General features: G+C 43.4%; 3 protein-coding genes and 1 non-coding gene across 11 annotated transcripts in view; 2 read left to right on the top strand and 2 right to left on the bottom strand.

Moving 5' to 3' along the window:
* ATP7A (ATPase copper transporting alpha) overlaps positions 1-3,115 on the bottom strand; it is a 31,717-nt gene extending 28,602 nt beyond the window's left edge. The window contains exon 1 of one of the 4 annotated variants that reach the window (XM_064463385.1): positions 2,696-3,115. The gene's annotated coding sequence lies outside the window, so the exon portion shown is untranslated. Of the gene's footprint in view, positions 1-1,679; positions 2,167-2,201; positions 2,657-2,695 lie in introns of those variants that run through there. The other 3 variants (XM_064463384.1, XM_064463383.1, XM_064463386.1) reach the window with 3 other exon arrangements.
* Positions 3,116-4,354: 1,239 nt separating this feature from the next.
* LOC104051132 (cytochrome c oxidase subunit 7B, mitochondrial) lies at positions 4,355-6,780 on the bottom strand. Its single transcript, XM_009512126.2, has 3 exons — positions 6,626-6,780; positions 5,104-5,228; positions 4,355-4,553 (listed from the first exon to the last, which is right to left on the bottom strand). The coding sequence occupies exons 1-3, from the start codon at positions 6,660-6,662 to the stop codon at positions 4,479-4,481; spliced, it is 237 nt and encodes a 78-aa protein (XP_009510421.2). The 5' UTR covers positions 6,663-6,780; the 3' UTR covers positions 4,355-4,478.
* Positions 6,781-6,983: 203 nt separating this feature from the next.
* Positions 6,984-7,099, top strand: TRNAL-CAA (transfer RNA leucine (anticodon CAA)). Its single transcript has 2 exons — positions 6,984-7,021; positions 7,054-7,099. It is a non-coding gene; the product is annotated as a tRNA-Leu (tRNA).
* Positions 7,100-7,927: 828 nt separating this feature from the next.
* MAGT1 (magnesium transporter 1) lies at positions 7,928-20,727 on the top strand. 5 transcript variants are annotated; one of them, XM_064463387.1, is made up of 10 exons: positions 7,928-8,053; positions 9,224-9,393; positions 10,248-10,365; positions 11,692-11,832; positions 12,311-12,451; positions 12,777-12,866; positions 15,333-15,396; positions 17,425-17,499; positions 17,964-18,054; positions 19,226-20,727. In XM_064463387.1, exons 1-10 carry the CDS (start codon positions 7,943-7,945, stop codon positions 19,239-19,241), a joined length of 1,017 nt encoding a protein of 338 aa, XP_064319457.1. In that variant the 5' UTR covers positions 7,928-7,942; the 3' UTR covers positions 19,242-20,727. The 5 variants fall into 5 exon arrangements, with proteins under 5 accessions (XP_064319457.1, XP_064319459.1, XP_064319462.1 ...); XM_064463389.1 differs by lacking the exons at positions 17,964-18,054; positions 19,226-20,727 and adding an exon at positions 16,142-16,234 and having other exon boundaries at positions 15,333-15,422; positions 17,406-17,426; XM_064463392.1 differs by lacking the exons at positions 17,964-18,054; positions 19,226-20,727 and adding an exon at positions 16,181-16,234 and having other exon boundaries at positions 15,333-15,422; positions 17,406-17,426.
* The last annotated feature ends 1,554 nt before the right edge of the window (positions 20,728-22,281 follow it).

Genomic DNA, 22,281 nt, shown 5'->3' on the forward strand with positions numbered 1-22,281 from the left:
GTGCTAACAGCAGTCTTTGTAAGTAAAATATGTGAAGCAAGGTAAGGTTTGATGAAGGCAAAGGTAAGTCATTCACAAACTCACACTATCAGAAAGAAAAAAAAGAAAAAATGAACAACACAAAAAGGAAGTTATAACTGGTGAAGACCCAGACGCTCACTTTACCCCACAAAAACACCCTTCAGCACACCCAGCCTCCGAGCTAACCCGTGTCACAGCCTAACAAAGCACTGTGCACCACAGTCACGCTCGGTGCCTGTTCCAGGATCAGTCGGGATACCTAATGGAGAAGTGCACAAAGTCTCTCCTAAGTGCACAACTTCAGTTTTCACCAAGGTTTTCTATATTATAATGATCTTGAATTTATAGCTGCTGAATCTAAAAGAGGTCAAAGCTAGGCAAAAACCACACAAACGCCAGAAACAATCTGTCAGATTTAACTACAGCCTTTGGGCTTTATTAAATTTCTAAATGGATGAGTTCTACTTTATAGCTCGCTTTATTTATGGCAGCACAAAGATAAACTACTAATTACATTAAATGGAAAAAAAGGTACCTGTCCCTAAAAGTATGCAATGACCTACGAAAAAGAGCAAAGGACAGCATGAAATGAAAAGGCTGTATCATCCCACCCTTGGGCTTAGAAAAGTGCTGGAGCATGGGTCACAGGAGGTCCGGTTCAGTACGGAAGAATGAGGTTTTATTACCTTCATTGGCAACCAGATACATGTGAAAGTATGACCAGATAGATGAGGCTTAATCACTGAGGGACAAACTGCACATCTGTAATAAATATCTGTCACACAGAGCTACGTGATACTCTAAGTAGATTGTAATTCCTGTTGCTCAAGACCTTAACCAGTCTTGCTGGGTCAGCAGACCAGGGAAATTGCTCTGAGGGATTTTATTTCTATACAAGCTGGAAAAAAAAACAACCCAGAAACACACAATGAAAACATTCCACTTCACTTCTAACAGGAGTTTCATAATTCCTTCTACTTGTTTGCATCCTTCCACTACCTCTACAAGTCAGATTTTCAGAGAACATGGATGTTTCCCTGGAAGAATCACAGCAAATATTAGGAGCAGAATATAATTTATAACACCTTGTTATGTGAGCGTACTAAGGCGCCTCATTCCTGAGCTTGGTCTCAAAATACAAGGCAGAACAATGTGGAATGCATTATACAAATGAAAATAATAATAAAACAGTAAACGACACTTAACACTAGATTTACTTTCCCAGTTCACCACCTGGGAAGGAAAAAAAGTTTCAGGTCTTTTCTCTACAGGAAAATACACTATAATTATTAATTTCTGATTTAACTGTGTTTCTGCTCACACAGTTCATCATAATACACACAACTAACTTCCACACTACCAAACAGAAAAGGTTATTTCTTGGCCTATATACATCTCTAACACCACTCAACAAGCATTTTAAGTAGAGAAATACCATCTTTGGTGACTGCATAAAAGGTTTTAAGGAAATTCACACTAACAATAACTATTTCTGTGCAATTTCCAGAACATGGATACAGAAAGGCAACAGTTAACCTGGGTTTGCTCTTGCTTATTTTCATGAGATTGTACCCCAAAGCATCCTAAACAGCTATTTGCCCTTTTCCAGAATATCTACACCCTGTTTTTAATGAAAATAATGAAAAATAAAAATGTACCCGTGCACAGAGTGCTGCCATCAGAAGGCAAAACCCCAAGCTAAGCTGTTTCAGAGGTACAAGTTAAGCAGCTCAGATTTGAGAAGAAGGACTTTGGAGAAGAGGCTCCGTGACTTGCACTTTCAAATTCGTTACAAGCCCTCCCCTGAAGACCACCGGCGGCGGCCGAGGAACCTTCGCACGCCCATCAGCGAGGGCGCGCTCACTGCAGAGCAGCGAGACCGCGAGCGTGGGGGCCCGCTGACAAGAACGGGCTCTGCCATTGCCTTCCAGCCCCGTCTGGCACCACCGCGCCCGCTGGCATTGCCCCATCCCCGAGAAGCCGCCCGAGCGCCGTGTGACCCCCGGCCGTCGGGGTTTGCTAACTCGGAGGGGGGGAGAAAGAGGCGTAAGGCAGGAGCAGCTTGCAGAGGGTGAAGCGGTTCGGCAGGAAATACCGTTCTGATCGGCAGCCGTGTTTTGGACGCGGAGCCCTCGACAGCTCGGTCGGTTTCTGAAACGCCGAGTGACCCCGGTACTCACCCGCCGCTCGCACCCCCGCGGCCCGGGCGAGCTCCCCCGGGACGAGCCACACGGCGCGGCTCCGCTCAGCGCCCGGGGACGGCGACCACCGCGCCGCACTTCCTCGTCCCTCGGCGGCGCGGGAGGGGTCCCTTCCGGGCCGAGACCCTGCCCCGGCGGCGGGTCGCTGCGGGACGGCCCGCTCCCGCGCGGCGGGACGCCCCCCACCCCGGCGCTGAGGGGACACGTAGCGCAGCCCGACACCGCCGCCCGCGGGCAGCCCCGGGCAAACCCGCCCCCCCGCCGCACCAGCCCCGGGACCCGCGCCAAGGGCTCCGCCGGCGCTGGGCAGCGGCGGGACCGAGGGGGAACGCGGCGGCGGCGGCGGCGCCCACGGCCCGGACCCACCGGAGGCTTCGCGCGGCGCCGACTGCCGGGCCCTTCGCCCCGCCCCACCGGGAGCGCGCCGTCACGTGGCCGCAGGGCGCCTGCCCCCTCCCGCCCGCGTGACGTACTGTGACGGCGGCGGCGCCGCAGGACACGTAGAGGGGCGGCGGCGCCGTCGAGCGGGGAGCGCGGGTGGCAGCGCGGGGTTCCACGGGGCGCCGGGCGGCGCTGCGGCTCAGCCCGCCCGCGGGAGGCTGCGGGCCGGAGCGCTGCGAAGCCCGCCGGCCTCGGAAGGCGTCGGCCCGGCAGGGGGCCCTGCCCGCTGGTCAGAGCGGCGCTGTCACCTTAGAGTCAGGGAATTGTTAAGGTTGGAAAAGACCTCCAGGATCATCAAGTCCAACCTCCAACCCAACACCACCATGTCCCCAAGTGTCACATCTACATGGTTTTTGAACCCACCCAGGGCTGGTGACTCCCTCACCTCTCTGGGCAGCCTGTGCCAGGGCCTGACCACTCTGGCAGGGAAGACATTTTCCCCAATACCCAACCTAAACCTCCCCTGACGCAGCTTGGGGCCAGGCATTCCCTCTCGTCCTGTCACTGGTGACTTGGGAGCAGAGACCAGCCCCCCCCTCACTCCAGCCCCTCTCAGGCAGCTGCAGAGAGCGAGAAGGGCTCCCCTCAGCCCCCTCTTCTCCAGGCTAAACCCCCCCAGCCCCCTCAGCCGCCCCCCAGCACACTTGTGCTCCAGACCCTGCCCCAGCCCCGCTGCCCTTCTCTGGACACGCTCCAGCCCCTCAAGGGCCTTCTTGTCCCAAGGGGCCCAAAATTGAGCAAAGGATTCAAGGTGTGCCACCGGATCGCCGGTCGGAACTATGACGGTATCTGATCATCTTCAAATCTGACTTCTGTTCTTGATTAATGAAAACATTCTTGGCAAATGCTTTCACTCTAGGCCATCTTGTGCCAGTCCAGGAATTTCACCTCTAGCAGCACAATACATTCGTCCCCTTGCTGTCCCTCTTAATCTTGGCCCCGTTCCTGAAAACCAACAAGACAGAGCTGGAGTCCTATTCCATTGTTCCTAGCTGCAGTATGCCAACAGCCGGCCTGCTTTGAACACTCCAATTTTCTCAAAGTAAAGTAGCCCCAGGAAAGCAGCAGTTGGGAAGAAACTGGTAATTAAAATCTCTGAGGAGTAAAAGCAGCCATTTCATGCATCTCTGCTGTATTTGTGTTTTTCAGGGATTCAGGCTGACTCTGATGTTTACAGAGTCTGCATCTACTCCTAATCTATTTCCTAACAAATTCTGAGTACAAAAACACTCATTAGAAAACGTTACGTCTCTCTCAGCATCAGTGCCCAGCTATGCCGGGACACTGCCTACTCTGTGGAGCATCTCTGACTCAAAGTAATATACGTTTTTCACAACTCTCAAAGGCCGCAGAGAGAAACAGCTTATTTACAGAGAGATTCAAGACATAAAAATACTTCTGTGGAAGAAAATGTGATCTCAACAGAAAACACAAACGTCATCATTAGACGCGCAGCACAAGTCAGAGGTAAAGTGACATGAGCTCTGCAGCGGGAGTGCACACGAGGTTCATCTAAGCACACGCATCTTGTTAAACGGACACCTACGCGATGCGTTGGATTTGGCCGTTATCCATGACTGACCTTCACAGGAAAAGCCGGGACTACCCACAACATGATTTGTTTTGAGTTTTTACACCACTTCTTGTACCTCAGCAGACACTGAGCATAGAGGAAACCTAGAAGAGCCAGACAGGTTTCTAGGTATGTTTATTAGACCAGGAATGCCACTGTACAAGTGGTAATCAGGGAACAAATGCCATTACGTGATGATTTTTCCACTTAAATTTAGACCAGTTCATTACAAGCAAAGGCTGTTACTCCCTCCATTCTTTTGGAGTGATTCTGCCAACAGGCGACAAGCCCCACTCAATTCCAGCTTGTGTAAATACCTGTAGGAGGATAAAAATCAAGATTATTAACTCTGAAATCAAAGAAACCTTCTGATAACGGGCTATTTCTACTGTTTGCAGTTTCGATTTCTTGTATTGGAACATGACATCTTGTTATCTTTTAATAATGCAAGTTGAATATATTTATATTGAATAAATTGAAATACTTCAGTTTTCTTTTTCAAAATATCGACCTTTAGAACAAAGAATCTGGAATGTAAAACCTCATCACCATACTGTTATTTTCAACTATAAATTTCTCTGCTGAAACCTTTACCTGTATAGCTTAGAATTCCCAAGTAAAACAGAGAATGCTTGTGTTTCTACTACATTTTAAACCTAAACAATAGACCAACATAGGAATTTGTGTAAAAACTCAAAATATGAACTAACACAACTTTCGTCTCTATCGCATTACTATTCACTCACACAAAAAGCTTCTAAATTCTGACCACCTAAGTTATTTCAAACAAGTAAGCCCTCATGAAACTTAATAGCTTGCAAGTTTACAGCTATAGTCACAACAGTGGTGAAAACAAGGTTGACTTACATATCCCCAGACAGCAGTAAAAACTGTGGCTCCGCCAAGGAGTACCAGGTTTCCATATTTGTCATGGAAGTTAGGCTCATATTTGCGATGAGCTTGTCTTACTGCAGTATGTTGAACGCCACGAGCTAATGAATGTTAAAGAGAATTAGAAGTACAGAAACCAACTAAAATACACATTCAAACCATTCACGATCCTCACCTCCCACCACCAGAGAGGCAAGCATAAGCGTTAAAAGACCTTAAGAAAAGCTGAAAAAAATTAATCTGTTGGACTTAGAGCTTTGGAATGATCCTAAAACAGAAAGCCTTGCTTTTTGTTTCAGCTCTCTCAATTTCTCTCTAGAAAGTTAATCCTAAAGACTAATTCCAGTATGAAAAACCTCTGTTAGCTTATTAATGGAAGAGATTTCTCTGGGCCCTCAGTGTGGAAGTTCAAGTATACTTTCAGGTATCACTACTTCTCTAATAAAGTATAATGGTTAGTACTTAAAAGATTCAGATTTCTATATGTAAGTATCTGTGCTGCCAGTATGAATACCCAATATAAGCATTTTCAGGATGAAGCTTACCATCAATTTAAGGGGTTGAAGATAGTGGGTATGGGTAACACTCTTCTCATTCCTTCAAGATTTTTGAAGGGAGGGGAGGGAGGTGAAGAGGGAAGTGGAAATAACCGTGGGCCTTCACATGAGGTAAATAATAAAGAAAAAATAAAGGAGGGTACCTTCAGATGACAGTGTGTATGATGTATGTTATAACTGTACACTGTAAAAGGTATATTTATTAAGGAGGAGACAGAGTGAAGAATCAAACCACCAGCATCAAAACCCAGACATTATTTAGTAGTTGCATACAAAGCACTTGACCAGACAGTGATCTGTGCGTAAAGACTGACATTACAAAATACAAACTTTCCGTTTCAGGTCATTGGTTCACATTTACCCAAAACATGAGAAAATCACAATACCCATAATGCTACTACATCCCTAGCATGCTATCTGAGGCTGCACAAACTTGTTTTTTTTTTAAACAGAAAAAAGAAGCTTGAACATCTACTGAAACACTACTAAGCATGTTTTTTTAGGTGCATGCACCTCGGGCTAAGCACATCATGAAGCTGGACCAGATTTGAGAGGTTAAGCACCGGGGAGTCTGTCACCGAAGAGGTAACTTTACCCTTAGAGGCTAGTCGTTGGCTCACCCTGCCACCTCAGGTGACAAAACCTGGATGTGCCTTTAGTTACTATCAAGGAAGAAGTGGACCGAGGAAGGGAACCCAAGGTCAACTCAAGTAAAAACAAGGAGATGCAGAAAAAAGGAAGGAAAAAAGGCAGCAGAAGAAGGAGGGCGAGACAGCCGCCCTCCCCCGGGGGCGAAGGGAGCCGAGGGACCGTTCAGGAGCAGTCCTCACAGGGAAGGCAAGAAACCGGAGTGAGAACCCCCTGAGGAAACCGCCTACTCCCGCGACCCTCCCTCCCCTCCTCAGCACACCCACACTCCAACGAGCCTCCTTCTTGCTTACCGGCGAGGTTCAGAGCAGCCCTAGCCAGAGGGAACATGGTGACACGCGGAGCACGACCCTCCCGCCGGCGGGACGCTGCTACCCTTGGGGCGAGCGGTGAAAAACAAAATGGTGGCGCCGGAAGTCGGCCGTGCGCCGGGCTGCGGAGCGGGGCCCTGTGGGTAGCGGGGGCATGGGAGCCGCCTCCCCGCGGCTGAAGGGAGCGGGGCCGCTGCCTGCCCGGGAGAGGGAGGGGCACAGCGGCTCCTCTGCGATCCACGGGCTCGGGAGCGCTCCCCGGGAAGGGCTGGGGTACAGGGGAGGCAGGCGCGCCGGTGGAGAGCGTTAAGGGGCTCCCGGCGGCGGCTGCAGTCGCGGTGTCAGGATGGCCGAGTGGTCTAAGGCGCCAGACTCAAGGCGTTCCGCGCCTTCCCGCGGCGGGTTGGGTATTCTGGTCTCCGTATGGAGGCGTGGGTTCGAATCCCACTTCTGACACATCTTTTTCTTTTCCTCTCCCTTGTGTCAATTTAAAGTCATTAAAGGACCGAAGACCTAAAGGCAGAGATTTTAGTGCAAATAGAAATCGCAGCGAGGCCCGCAGCGCTAGAAATAATTTCGACAGTGTACACGTCCTCAATTAGAGAAATAAAGCACGAAGCATGAGTAAAACCGTTTTCCTGTGACGATTATGCTTGAGAGCCCATAACCCGTTACAGACCATTTGAGGATTTCCCAAGTGAACTGGATCCTTAATGATGCTGTTCTAAGACTCTAAGCGCGTTTATGATTTTAACTCTTTTTAACGCCTAGACGTTCGTGCATAAACGCAATGTACGTGCATTAAATTAAGCAAACGTACGCCTTTGGGGAGCTGTCGATTAAGTTCCTTAGAGTTTTACTCTAGATTCCCTTTTTGTTGTTTCTTAGGGCTTACAGACGCGCGGCCTAGCCTCCCGCCGCGGTGCCGCCCCCCGGGCCCCCGAGCACGCCGCGGCTGTGCAGCAGTTTGCAACGTTTAAAGAGCCGCAGGGGTGTGAGGAAAGCCCAGGTGTACCCTCGAGGTGAGGGGCTGCGGTAGCAGGGCAGCCGTAGCAGCCCCGCAAAGGCGGGCAGCTAGGAGCCTGCCGCCATCTCCCAGGGGTCCCGGTGCCCCTCAGCGCGGCACGGCCCGCCCTCCCGCGGGTCTCCGCCAATCGAACGGCTCCATCTTGCCTCGCTCCTATGGGCCGCCCGGGCTGGAGACGGCTTCAACGAATCGGAGGCCAGCGTCGAGCCGCCGGCCGGCGCGTCCGCCAATAGGAAGTGCCCGCGCGCTTGCCGGTTGGTCGGCGTCCGCCAATGGGAGCGAGACGGCGGAGCGGGGCGGTGATGGCGGCGCTGCCGGTGCTAGCGCTGCTGGCGCTGCTGGCCTGGGGCGGGCCGGGCGCCGCGGGGCAGAAGCGGAAGGAGGTGAGGGGCCGCCGGGCTCGTCCCGCTGGCGGCCGCCGTTGTGACCGCGGCGGTCCGGGGCGTTCCGCGCTGAGGAGGTCGTGCAGCGCCCGTGAGGCGGAGGCCGGGCCCGGGGCGCTTGGGCCGCCCGCTGGTCTCCGCCGCCTGGGGCTCGGCCCTCCCCGGCGGCACCGGCCGGGCGCGGAGGGGGAGCCCGCGGGCACGCCCGGGTTCCCAGCGGAGCGGTTGTCTCTGTAGGACCGTACAATCATAATTTTTTTCAAATTTTATTTTCGAGTGCCTTTAATTCCGGGTTCTTCGATTCTCGTAAAAAGTGGTGTGAGAGTGTTGTCCTCCTACAGTGCGAGATTCGGAGCGGGAGGGTGGGTGGAGCGAGTGTCTCTGGCTGTAATCACAAAGATGTTGCTTATTTCCACCCACTCGGCTCCTGGGGCTTGAAAAGACGCCTCTGTGTACGCTTGGGTCAACTGTAAGTCAGAGAAGAGTCGTTTATTGTTTACCCTATTTACCTGAGGAAGGGTGTTAATAAGGAGAAGTAGTTTATGATGGGTATAACGTTTGGGGGTTTGTCACCTACCTAATACTTCACTGTATAATGTTACAGAATTTGTTGGATGATTTTTTTAAAAGAAGAGCTTCTTGCTGAGCACTCCTGAATTATCCAAATATGTACGGAACCAAGTTTTTTTTTTCAGCAATGCTGAAAATTAGGTATTGAGCTCGCTTCTGTAGTGCTTCCATCTCTAGCATCGATTCTACTTCCACCAGATTTTGAAATCTGAAACTGAATATGATGCTCAGTATCAAATAAATACTGAGGAGTGATTTGGGGCAGTTTGTACGTCTGAAAGATGTACAATTAGCAACGTGAAAAAGGACTAGTGAGCTGACACCCTTCGCTAGTATGTGTAATACTAAGTGCTTAAAGGCAGAGTGCTTAAAGTATGTGTAATAGTAAGCGGTTAAAGCAAATGAATAATATTTATGTGGCTGTCAAAAGGATCTGTAAATGCCTTCGAGAATCTTAATGAAGCGTCACATCACGTGGTTGGTGTTCTTCTGAAATACAGTGTGGCTCTCTGTTGCATCAAATCTAAAAACCTTGAAGATTGTACTGCAAGGCTGGGGCTGAAAAAAACACCAACATTGTTTCTCTGACTTTATTTTCAGATGGTGTTGTCAGAAAAAGTGAACCAGCTAATGGAGTGGGCTAGTAAAAGATCCGTTATTCGAATGAATGGAGACAAATTTCGCCGCCTTGTGAAGGCACCACCCAGAAATTACTCGGTGATTGTGATGTTCACTGCTCTTCAGCCTCACAGACAGTGTGTTGTGTGCAAGTACGGGTTTAATTTAGTCCTAAATTAGAACTTGAAAGTCATCGTGTGCTTTGTGGGAAATCCAATTCAAGAATAGGCTAAAACTTGCATGTACGTGGGAGGAATGTTCTAGGGTGCATTATAGTAGGATCATCGTTGAAATTAAATGTGTAGGAATATATATGTAATATGTATGTGAGAAAACAACATAGTCTGTAATTATTTATCTCCCTCCTAAAATAATCGCTGCTTTGGGAAACAATATGCACACTGACAGGATTCTGGAGAAAGGCAGGGTGACAGTTCAGCTTTCCTGGCATGAGCTGCTGAAGAAACGTTTGTAGAATTACTGCTGGCCATGCAGTCTAAAAGTTGCTGTTAATTAATAGGTTGATTGGCACTTATTTATTTACAATTACAGTGTGCTGGATCCTTAACCATATTGTGGCTTTCATGTGTTAATCCAGAGGTGGCAGAGGTCTGTAAGATGCTTTTTCTACCTAGTGAGTTGAAACTAATTGGTTTCCCATCCTGTGACTGGAAAAGAGGGCACACCTGTACCTGTTCTGGTGCTCTGTGGACTAGCAAATCGTGAGCTGCTGGGTTCCATTTCAGATTTCAGTTGGGAGTTACCACTGCTGGTGTTCATGGACTCGACAAAACTTGCCCTCGCGTATAAGAAACCAGCGGTGCCAAATGCTTCACTTGATTGTTAGATGAGTGTCTGGTCTTAAACTTCAGTGCTAGAAAATTAACGTTGGCGAGTGTGGGATGCACTTGTTAATGGGGTGGGTGGCTACAGCTCCCTCAGCTGTTTTGAAACTTGTGTTCTGGACAGACGTATGATACAGCATCTCACTTTGTGTGTTTTACAGGCAAGCTGATGAGGAATACCAGATTCTGGCAAACTCCTGGCGATATTCCAGTGCATTTACCAATAAGATTTTTTTTGCTATGGTAGATTTTGATGAAGGCTCAGATGTATTTCAGATGGTAATGTTTGTCTTCTCCTCTTACGACGTTATTTTTAAGTTGGGTTTTGGAGACTGAGGGCACGAACGTGAAGATATGTACAATATTTAGCATTACAACGACTACAGAAATAACTGAAAAGTTAAAAGCTGCCGCTCTCGGAAGAGAAAAGGAGGAGAGCAAAGGGCAGTAGCATGTTGGCAGTAACATTAACATAACTGACAAATCTGGAACAGGGACAAGGAGCGAACTGACTTCTCTGACTGTTTTTTTTTCTGAGTATAATAACCTACAGTGTAATTTTTAATGGAATTTTTCTATGACATGAACAGAGGCAAGGTAGAAAGCACTGATGTCATTAGGAACAGCTATTACAATTTTTAGATTATTAGAGAATGACAGATTAGGCTTTCAGGATTAGTTAATTTATTTCTCTTCAAGTACCCAGGCATTTTGCTCTTCTACTAACATTATATAACCAGATTCTTTTTAAATGTATGAGAACATTCCATCTACGCTTGCAATTGTAGATCAAATTAATAGTTCTTTGTAGTTTTGCAAATCTTAACACTTTTTTTTCAAAAAGAGATACTCCCCTCTTTAAAAGCTACACAATTTAGGCAATGATATTTGATTAAATGGAAGTTTTTGGATTGGAGAAGTGGAAAGGGTTGTCTTAACAGTAATAATAATGATGATAAAAATTTTCCCGTAGTGTTACATCATAACCTCATTCACCAAGCTACGGCCTTTACAGATTATTGTATATGTTTCTGTATTGCAGACTTCTCTCCCAAGAGCAGCATTTATAGAAGAAACAGGTTCAAAAAACCTGAAATGCTATGGGAAAAACCGATAGTTGTTTATAAAATGCAGTTTCTACTTTTATTTGCCTATTATAATCTCCCTTTAACTGGTCCGAATTTTGAATTGATAGCTATAGATGCGAGTACTAACAAAGAAATGTCAAGCACTTAAGAAAGCATGCTCAATTGTGTTATTAAAAAAAAAAAGCCTACTAAGAATTAAAATTTTTTTCTAAGACATCCAGAACAGCTATTGGCAGAGCTAAAAAATGTTGCTTTGCAATATTAAAAGGAGAAAACAGCATGAGACACAGAAGGGGAATTGCAGGAGTATATTGATTAGTTTTATGAAATACAGCAATGCTAGCTTCTGTGTGGAGTCTTTTGTTTTTAAGTCATTGTCAGTGAAACCTATTTACTGCATTGTTACTTTTTCTAATTTATTTAGTGATGACGTTGCAAGCTACAAATGGAATAGAGTTGTGTGTTACTAAGTAGACCTGTCATGGTACGGATCCTTATATGATTTTTCTAAATACAGCTGAACATGAATTCTGCTCCAACCTTCATTAACTTTCCTGCTAAAGGGAAGCCTAAAAGGGGTGACACATATGAGCTTCAGGTGCGCGGCTTTGCAGCTGAACAGCTTGCTCGTTGGGTGGCTGACAGAACCGATGTCAATGTAAGTGTGTACGGAGATTCCCCATCACCACCTCTGTAGTGCTCCCTTATTATGTACTTCCAGCTATGAAATATGTTAGCTGTGTTCTGTGGCTAATGCTCTACTCATTCTCTAAATGGTTGTTGTCTACAAAATCTAGTTTGGGGACGTGACTACATCTTTAAGTTTCCTTACGTTCTGTGTTCTAATATTTTGTGTAATTCTGTATTTGATAAGATGGTAAAACTCATCTTCTTCCTTCTCCCTCCTCTCTTCCTATGGAAGAAAAACAGTCTTTAAATTATTAGGTTGAGTAAAGGCGTATAAAACTGAAGTTACAGCATTACTCCCTGAGTCAGATTTATTATATAAAAAATTTGTGCGCGTGTGTGTATTGATATTTTTTTCCACTCTAATATATTGTGGTTTTTGTTGGCAGGAGTGCGGGTATAATGTATAATCCCACTGAGGGAAAATAATTTAAATATCCTCTATTTAGATTCGTGTGATAAGGCCACCAAACTATGCTGGACCACTGATGTTGGGACTGCTGCTGGCTGTCGTTGGAGGCCTTGTATATTTGCGTGGAAGCAATCTGGATTTTCTGTATAACAAAACTGGCTGGGCATTTGCTGCTCTGGTGAGTAATTGTAACTCTTGTCTGCCTGTTGAATTGCTACAAAACCCATGACAAGTCTTTAAAAGCTTTTTTATTTAAAGATGCTTAAACCTGGTAGAGGAAAATGAGGTGCATTTAGTTTTACTTTTTGGTAGTCTGATAATATTATTTCATCTTGGTCTTTTCAGCTTAGTTAATGCTTGATTAGCTGCCTTTTTTACAAATAGAAGGTAGGATGATGTCTCACCTAAGATTGTATTTCAAACCAGTACATTTTGGTATGGAATAAAAAGAAATAGGGTTAAAAAAAATCGTTATTAAATAGAGTTTCTTCTTTCCTTGTCAGTGTTTTGTGTTAGCAATGACATCAGGCCAGATGTGGAACCACATTAGAGGCCCACCCTATGCCCATAAGAATCCCCATACTGGACAAGTGGTAAGTTTTTGGGGCTCTTCTTTTGGTTTTTTTCTCTGCATTTCTGTTTTATTTCTACAGAATAAGGCTGATACTGAAAGACGCAAGTCAGAGTGCAAATTACATTCTTGGCTTCTTTCTTTGTAGGTCAGTGAGGCTAACCTCTCCTGCAGTGAGCAAGGCAAATCAGAGAGCTGTTGATTAGTTCAGAGAGGATCTATCTTCTCTTAAATTCTGTCTGTAAAAGAGGGATTTGGTTTTGTTTGGAACAGGAGGAGTGTTAGAGCTTCAGTCAAGATTTAGATTTTCTTCCAATTAGCTTTATCCTTTTCTTAGCTCGAACAGAAGAAACTGTTTGCAAACTTGAAGTTTACTTCTAAGAAATCACAAAATACTGATCTTAACCCACACCAAAATGCGCTGTTGTGTAATTGCTGCGTGATAACTTCAACCATTACCTAGAATTCCATTTTGATGGGAAAGTCATTCCTACAGTCTTTTGTTCAATGATCCATTAATTCTAAGAATGGTGGCATTAGCTTTGTGATCTTCTAAGAGTAAGGACAAATGTTGCTTAGGGGTTTTTTAGGTGTATTGCTTACTGTGCTCGGTAATCAGCTTTTAAGAGATAGAATAAATGCAGTTCTTAATCAGACGAGAAATATTAACTTACTACCTAGCAGCATGTTCAGTTTATTGTTAGAAACTGCTCAGAGTGCTCTCCATGCAATAAGGCATTAGACAGCAGTCATGCGGACGGTACTGTGCCTTAAATGGGACATACTGGTTCAAGTGTGTTACCTTGGAATCCATTTTTGTTGTGTTAATACCTAGGGAGTTCAGGGTCTTTTTATGTGTGGAAACTGTGATTATTTGAGTAATCGCACAAAGCTAAGAAGGTACTAAATGCTCTAGGGTAAAGAGGATAACACACAAAGTAACCAAAACTATTTGCTACCAAGTTATTTGGATGGGGGTGGTTCTCCCTTGCTTCAGAACCTGAGGTAAGCATTTGTTTCATCCTTCCTGTTGTTCCCCATCTCTCCAAAGTGTAAAAGAAGTGATACACTTTGGAGGAAACATGATGGCAGTGCTTTTTTTGCTTAGGTTCTGAGAGTAGATTATTATTATTTTAAGTTACCTGATCTCTTCCATCTTTCTGACCTCCTATGCCTCTCTTAACCAGTCTGATTTGTTTTTTTGTCTTTTCTTTTTGGTCGTTTATTTACCTGGGCCATTTGCTTTCCTCTGTCTTGTACATAATTGTATCTAGTGATGAAGAGACATGACAGTTATAAATTGCTAACAGCAAAACAAAGGTGTTTATGTTGTGTCTTACATGCTACACAGTCCCATTGCTGAGCCTGGCAATTTCATGTTTAACCTGGTCTTTTTAGCTTGTACACCCATGTAATGACTTCCATACAAAAACATCTTTCTTTGAGATTCTTGAGGTAAACTAATGTCTAGTGACCTCAGACTTAAGACATCTCATTCTTGGGAAAAATGAGGTTTAACATCACTTGAAATATACTGCTGGGTACATAATACAGAATGAAATACACTGTAAAAGCAGTCAGAATGTATTGAGAGTGTTGCATCTCTTCAGGTGCTTACACATCCCGTATTGGCTTTTCTCTTGCATTTTACTTGGAAGGGAATTAATTTGGTGAAATGTCCTTTCATGCCCGGTTATGTGGGTCAGGCCCTCTGTATTTTTCCATAAAAAGTGGATCTGCTTATCGAACTTTTCTACTTAGATACAACATCACAACAATAGTGGTGTAAAGCTTCCCAAAAGGGAATAAAAAATGGTATTCTTTTATGAATTTCCTGTTAACCCAGTTGGTTAGTAAACTATTAATGTAAATTGAGTCAACTTACTGAGTGGAAGTTCTCATATTTTAAATGTTTTCTTTAAAATGCTTCCATTTTTTTTTCTTCTGTTTACATCATTCCTAAGCCTTTTTAAGACCGAAGAATAAAGCTTCAATGATAATTGGTAGTGATGTTTCTTTTCCTGGTATGCCATGAAAAAGATTTCAGATGCCTGGTTCTGGAGCTAAGGGAGTAGGGCTCACACACAGACTGAGGAGACTGTCCCTAAGCTGAGGAGCAGCGTACATAACCTAAGAATCAAAGTCAAGGAATGGATCAGACGTGGATCGCAGTGGGTGCAGGAGGGCATAATTATGGAGTTTTGCCCTGGCGAACAGGGGTTCTGAACCATGAAGATTTTAGCTGCACTTGTGCTCATTATAACCGGAATGGTACTTTGGGCTGATTGCACGTGATAACAGAAGGATTTTTTTGATGCTGACACAGCTCCCCCCAAAAATCAGTGGCCAATAGATGACATTGTTCGTGCTCCAACTTCTGTCTCCTGAAAGAGAGTGCAAAGCCCAGTTCCAAGCTCTATAGCTTTGTTAATCGTGCCAAAGTTGACTCCAGTCTTTTCTAAATTCAATTCCTCTTTGTCTCTTACAGAGCTATATCCATGGAAGCAGCCAAGCCCAATTTGTGGCAGAAACACACATTGTTCTTCTGTTTAGTATCCTTCCTACTGAGAAGCATGTGGTCAGTGACGATTTTTCTGTTAGCTTATGCTGCTGCCTTTTCTATGAGAGTACTTTGTCAAGGCTCCTAACTGTCACCTAAGACTGATGCAGGAGCTTGTAGAGCCTTTCTGTGTTGACAGCTATGCTTTTCCTATGCTGGTGATCTTTAAGTTGAATAGAAAAATGTTTACTGCTTTCTCACCACCTTCTTCCTTCCTTAATGACCAAATTGAATACAGTGTTAAAGGTGTGGATCTTTGTGGAATCGTAAGCTTCTTCAGGATAGCCCCCGTCCCTCTGTCCCCCCGTCCCCTTTGATCTCCCTTACTTAGGTCTTGTTTTGGTGTTGAATTCCTTCCTCTATTATCAATCTTTCTTCCTTTTATTTTTTGCTTACCTTCTTTACTTTTAATCTTGCCACTTGTTCATGCTAACGATTCAGGATTTTTCCAAGCCAACATTATGCCATCAAGAAAGGCAAGCGGAAACTTGAGGGTTGAGGGCTTTTGCCTTTCGCACTTGTATAAAAATGTATCTGTGGAGTCGTAGGAGTACTCTAGAATTCACCATTCTTTTCTTCTGTTGCCACAATTATGTTTTTGATCCATCATCTGTAACTTTAGTCATCTCTGACTCAAGCTTTTTTACTTGTCTCGTCACCTGTGTCACCCTGTGCATTCTTTCAGCTTTTATTCAGGAATTTCTATTTTATTTAATATAATCTTTTTTTTCTTGCAGCTTCATGGTCCCAAATTGTTTGTGTCTTATGCTACACAGGTATACAGAAGAGCAGACTTATTACACGCACACCATTTCAAAACTTTATTCAAAGTATGTGTCCTCTTCACTGCTTGACAATGATTAAGAAGTTTCTTCTGTTGCGACAGCAGTGTTCTTTAACTGAGTGATTTCTGCTAATTTCTCCCTTTTCTCTTCTTTTTTATCTATTCAAAATCCCAATTTCAGCAAGTGATGCCTTGGGTTTTTTGTAATAATATAAAGTAAGCAGTTGGTGTTTAAATATGCTGCTGTTAAAAGAACTTTACTCTCTTGCTGTGTATTCATTGTCAAAGATTGCTTTTTTTTTTTAAACTCAAAGCGTCCATTTGGAGGTGGGCTTCTGATCTTTTTCTAATTACTACTGTATTTCTGATACACTCAGTCAAATTCAACTTAGAAACTTTTTGTTGATGTTTATTTGTGTTACTGCTATCCATCACATTATTGACTCAATCTACCAGTTGCTGGAGCCATTTAAAATGGTGAAAACTGGCAAGGTTCCTGTAGGCTGAAGTCACTTTTCTCTTATGCTGAAGGTAGACCGCATCTGTAACGGAAAGATTTCTTAACGGTCCTGTTGCAGTCAACGATGAGCATTTCTCATTTCAGGAAGAGGATCGGGACTGAATATCTATAGTGAAATGGGATGAAATCTTTGGGAATTCTGTCTTCTGTTCCAATGGCTCCGCTATTTTGCTTTGCTAGGATTCATTCTTTGCAGACGGCAGGCCTTTTAAGTTGTCTGTGCTTCCTTAATTTTACAAGCTTTGAGGTTTTTTAACTTGAGAATTAGAAAAGACTGAAATATTGCTACTTGAAAGACATTCTGTTAGAATAAATATTGCATGCATTTTATTCATTCTGTTAGCTGAGTAAAATGCAGAAGTTTAATTCCTTTGGGGATTTTCCAGTGGAGTAGAACAGTAGTAGGAGTGGACTGAGGTCTCTGGGAAGGAATGTTGTTTCATTATAATGCATGTTTTTAATTTTATGTCAAGGCCTCCTGTACCTACCAGTTTGTATTTCAAACTTGGTATTGATTTTCTCTTAAAAGTTGACATGATGCTTCTGAGTTGCTTCCCACCCTTATAGTTTCTGGTTTGGCTGGGAAGCCTTTAATTTTTCCAGTGCATTATTATGCCCCAGGTATGGAGTGGGAGCTCTATTTAGGGGATTAGGAATGAGTGTGTTGTATTGAGTCTACTGTATTTTGTTGATTTAGCCTTAAACAGTGCTTGTAGATGGTGGTGTTACTTTAGGAATGGTACTCCTCCATGAAGCTGCTACTTCTGACATGGATGTGGGGAAAAGAAAAAGTAAGTACTAATACTTTTGTCTCTAAGAGAAGGCATATTCAGTAAAGATATTTGATTACAGTATTTAATAGAAATGCTTTTGCACTGTGGGTTTTTTGTACTTCCCACCTCTAAGCAGAAGTGAATCACTTGGTTTTTCGGCAGAGTTTGGAGATGCTTAGCAAACTGCAAGAAAAACTCAAAGCCCCTTTTGGGAGAAGGGGAGATATAAAGAGGCTTTGCAGCATTTTGCTAGTAAGGGAGAGGAGGAGGGACTTACTTCCTCTTAAAGCAATGGTGTACAATTGATTTGCAGTAGGAATTTGAAAGAAAATTGGTGTTAATCTGGTTCTCCCTGACTCTACAGATTTGGTCAGATGAGACCTTTATTAAATATTACAGAATGCTTTAGAGAACCCGCATCACGGTGGTGGTTTTGGGGACAGCTGTCACACTACCAAAATCTTACTCTGCATCTCTTGCAGTCATGTGTATTGCTGGTATTGGCTTGGTGGTGTTGTTCTTCAGCTGGTTGCTGTCTGTCTTCAGATCTAAATACCATGGCTACCCATACAGGTACGTCTTCGCTGCTGCTTCAGGCGTGTATTGCAGTAGAGCTACTACACCGTAGAGCTTTTCTGAAGGAAGTGGGTAAACACAAATGAGGACTTAAAGATTGAGAGCGATACTAGAAGTTTGGGGTTTTTATCTGGATTGTATGGTTATAAATTAATCTGTTCCTGCTGAGTGGTATTTCCTTGTCTGGTCATATTAATATAAACCAGAATGGAGAAATACGCAAAGGGCTTATTTTCTGAAATCTAATTTGGTGGGAAATACTCTTTCAAAAATGCTCCACTTGCTTCTCAAAGACTGATAATATTGGTTGATAAAATCGCCAGAAATAATGGTATTTGGATATCAGAATTTTTCAGTCTGCCCAAAGGAAAGATTGTGGTACTCTCCTTTTCATCCTGTAACATATTATAAAATATTTCTGTTTTCATAGTGATGTCTCGGCCAACTTACACTGAAAACAAGCGTGTCTCTTTCCTACCTTTCGCTTCCTCCATATTCATACATCTTGATTATTATACCTTCTTTGTGAGAACAAGGAGGGTGGCTGATGCTTTAAAGCTGCATACATATTGGGATTGCTTCTGTAAAGATTATAGCACTGTTAATTGACTGCTTTTTATACATATCTATACCGATTTTATATATACATATATACATAAAATCTTGTCTGCTTTTACTAGGTTTTATGTATTTATTCCTTCAAAATACACGTTGAGGGACCAGCTTCTAAACATCTCGGCTTCTGCAAAGAGTTTAATATTGTCTGGAAGGCTAATCCCATAGGCAAATATTATCCCCTTTCTATGAAAAGTCAGTTCTTATTTAAAAACATCTAAATAATAAAACTTGTTATTTCATAAAGACTTTTCTTAAGGCCAGAAGAGAGCTGAACTTATTCCTGTTTATAAACTGATCAGCTTTTATTCTGCTCTATGCAGTAGTCTTATGTACTTCTGCTAACTTTGCTGTAGATAAGATGTGGTTGTCTTGGCTTCTGAGTTACCAGAAGGCTTGCTTTTAAGCAACTTCTCCACAGCTACTTAACCTCGTAGTCGCATCAGGCCCAGTTTCTCATTCTGATTTTCTTGGCATATTGGAAAGCTAAGTGGAACGTTGCACACCTTTTGTTTCTTACAAAATTAATAAGAATGTTGTTTTGTTCCTGCAGTTTCCTAATGAGTTAAAGGATTCCAGAATCTGGAGCATCAGAAGGGTGGCGATTCTGAAATTGCGTGTAACTGAATGGAAGAGCTAAATACGTATGGTTCGTGCTACCTCTCTTTACACTGAATGAGATAGTTGAACACTGAACCAAAGATGACATGCAGTGCCTTAAATATAACAAACAATTTGCTCTGAAGGACACAGAGTATTAAGATGCAATCTTTCATAAGCTTTACATCTTCTTAAATTCTACTTCTAGCGAAATTCAGAACTTAATGCTTAGAACAACGTTTCTGTAGACTAACTAGAAACAGTACTTTAAATTCAGTTGGATAGTCTGTTTACCCTATGTTTCTTTTTCCCTCAGATATTTATCACTTTATTTCCTGTTCATGCATAGCAGGTGAAAATAGCTTCTCTGTCGTGCCTTTTCATGGTTGAGAAAACATCTTTGTGCACCTGGAAAACTTTTCCTTCAGTCTGTGTGCAACCCTTGGACCATACTCCAAATTCCAGTGTGGAATGTGCATATCCTAGAGCTGTATCTCATTTTTGAGAAGAGTACTTAGCTGCTATATGATGCAAGAGGGTGTTTCACAGGTGAAGGGAGAATTTTCGACAGGTGGAACTGAGTTATTAATTCAATTATTCATTAAAAACTTTCTTTGCCAAATGCTGAAGCTGCAAGATTTAAGTTGTAAGTATTGGCTCCTAGCCAAAAAAAAAATAAACTGACCGAAACTCACACTCTCAAAAATAGAACCCAGAACTACAGAGGTAATTAGCTATCTGCAGCATGAATGTTACCAATGGGCTTTCAAGCTACTGCTCGGAGCCCTGACAAACCAACAGGTACCAGATTTTTGGTCACTATGCAATTTCTTGCGTTCTCCATTTATTTTCTCCAAGTTTTTTATCCTTGGGCAGGATATGGGAGTGGGCAGAGATATCTAATCCCAGGCTAAGTATCGCTACCCCAGGAAAGATTTGTTAGCCTTACAATTATCGAATGCGTGTGCTTTTTGCTCTCCCCTTTTGTCTCATCTCACAAAAACACTTTGCCTTAAGGATTCTTGAGTGGAAGACATTGTGCCTCAGCCCAAACTATTGTGTAGTTCAGCACCTGTACTACAGGAGATCTTGGCAGCCTGATTCAGTAATACTTCCTTCTGTAGGCTGTGGAGGTTACTAGTCAGAGGAAAATATGATGAGACTTTTGTCTCCTGCTTCTGCCTCACCCCTATCTTAAGGGATTACAGAATTTGGACACTTTGCATTGAATCTCGGAAAGGACTATATCGTTCAAAGTAGAATGTTATTCTTACACAATTTTGCTAAATTAACACACATCTCAAGTGCCTTAACTTCACTAATTTAGCTGTTTGATGTTTCAACTTGTTGAGACGCGTTTTTCTATGCCATACAGAATGACAAGCCTTAGTGGAATGGATAAATTTTGTGCCTGACTGGATTTTGGACAAGTTTCAATAAAATTTTTTAGTCTAATCCATGCTCCTGTGTCTTTTGAACTTTAACAAAAAACCAAAACAAACCTCTTTTCTTCTGCTATTACTTTAACGTGTTAATAAAATTGCCTGTATAGAGTAAATAACCTGAGAATGGCTGAGTGGAGTGGATTAGTAGCAGGTTTGTCTTTGCACAGGAAATTACAGCCCAAAATGTTGATACTAGAGATCATCTCATGTAGCCAACAGATGGCATAAAGATTGCATGGTTTTTACTTGTCACCTGAGGTGAAAATCTTGGCTTCCTGGAGTTCGATAGATCCACTAATAGCGTTTCTGGATGTGGCATCTAGTTAGCACTATAGATTTGCCTGGAACAACTCTGGACTGCCATACCTGTTGTTTATTTTCCTGCCCGGTTGGTATAATGTTTCCAATAAACTTGTAGGTTGGTTGTACTTCACTTATTAGGAGTGCAGGTGAAAGTGGCTTACAATCTCAGTCTAAAGAAGTAACGGGTTTTTTTAAACTTTCAGGGTTGTTTCTTATTTTTCTGACATGGTCCATATTTTGTTTGATCTCTCTAAAAAGCATCTAATCATATATTAACCAACTTTAAACAGTTGCACATCATGCTGGTGGATGGTGGAGACATGTTGGCCTTCCAGTTAAGGTGGTATAGTTGTTGAGAGTTCGGGATTTTTCTCTTTTGCCATGCCGACGTAGGAAATAAAAATAATGCTTGCTTTTTCCAACCGTCTTTCTGCTCCCTAGGCTGTAACTGATGTGCATGGAGGAAGGACCAAGCGTGGAGCAGAAGAAGATTGAGTGCTTGCAAGGGCCTGAAGCAGATTTAGAGAGCATGCAGTTCTAGAAAGATTTGACTTGTGCAGCAGTTGAGAGGTTATGGCCAGCTGTAATTGGTACCCAGAGTGATTCTTTGGGACTATTGGCATGTGCATCTCACTAACTAGTTAGTGTAATAGTTCTGGACCAGTTGAACAAAGGTGGAAGAGACCATGCGTTGGAGAACTGGTGTGCTAAATCTGGGAGTTTGATGAGGCCATCTTCTTTAGAAAGTGAGTCGTTAAACAGCTCAGAAGTACAGTAAAAGCTCACCTTCAGAGAACACTTTAATAAAAGGAGGAAATGCTATCTTCAGTAGCTGTAAATGGACTGTGTGGTTTTGTTAATGTGGCCAGCCTCAGACAGTGCTGCTTTTTCTGCTTTTGAGAAGGGGTTGTGGTGTATTTAAAAATTATTTTGGAATAATAGGCAGTTCTCTGATGAGCTAAGCCCAAGGCAAGATAGTAAATCTAATTGGATTAATCTAGGTAATGGTTTCCGTTATCTACAATTTACGGGAAGCTCTTGTCTTTAAGCCATTCTAGTGTTCAGCACAGAATGTGCTGCTTAATGGTGGTGCCTACTAGTCATTCCTGCAGTTACGTCTTCAACAGAGGAGCTTCACAAGCATTTGCTTTTCAGAGCCAGAACTGCTTAGTCCTCCAACATGATGGAAAATGTGCTCAGCTCTGCATCTGCCATGTGTGGCTTGCTGCTAGTGCAAATAACCTTAACTAATCCCGTGGCT

This window comes from Phalacrocorax carbo, chromosome 11 (genome assembly GCF_963921805.1).
Source record: "Phalacrocorax carbo chromosome 11, bPhaCar2.1, whole genome shotgun sequence".
Classification (NCBI taxonomy): Eukaryota; Metazoa; Chordata; class Aves; order Suliformes; family Phalacrocoracidae; genus Phalacrocorax; species Phalacrocorax carbo.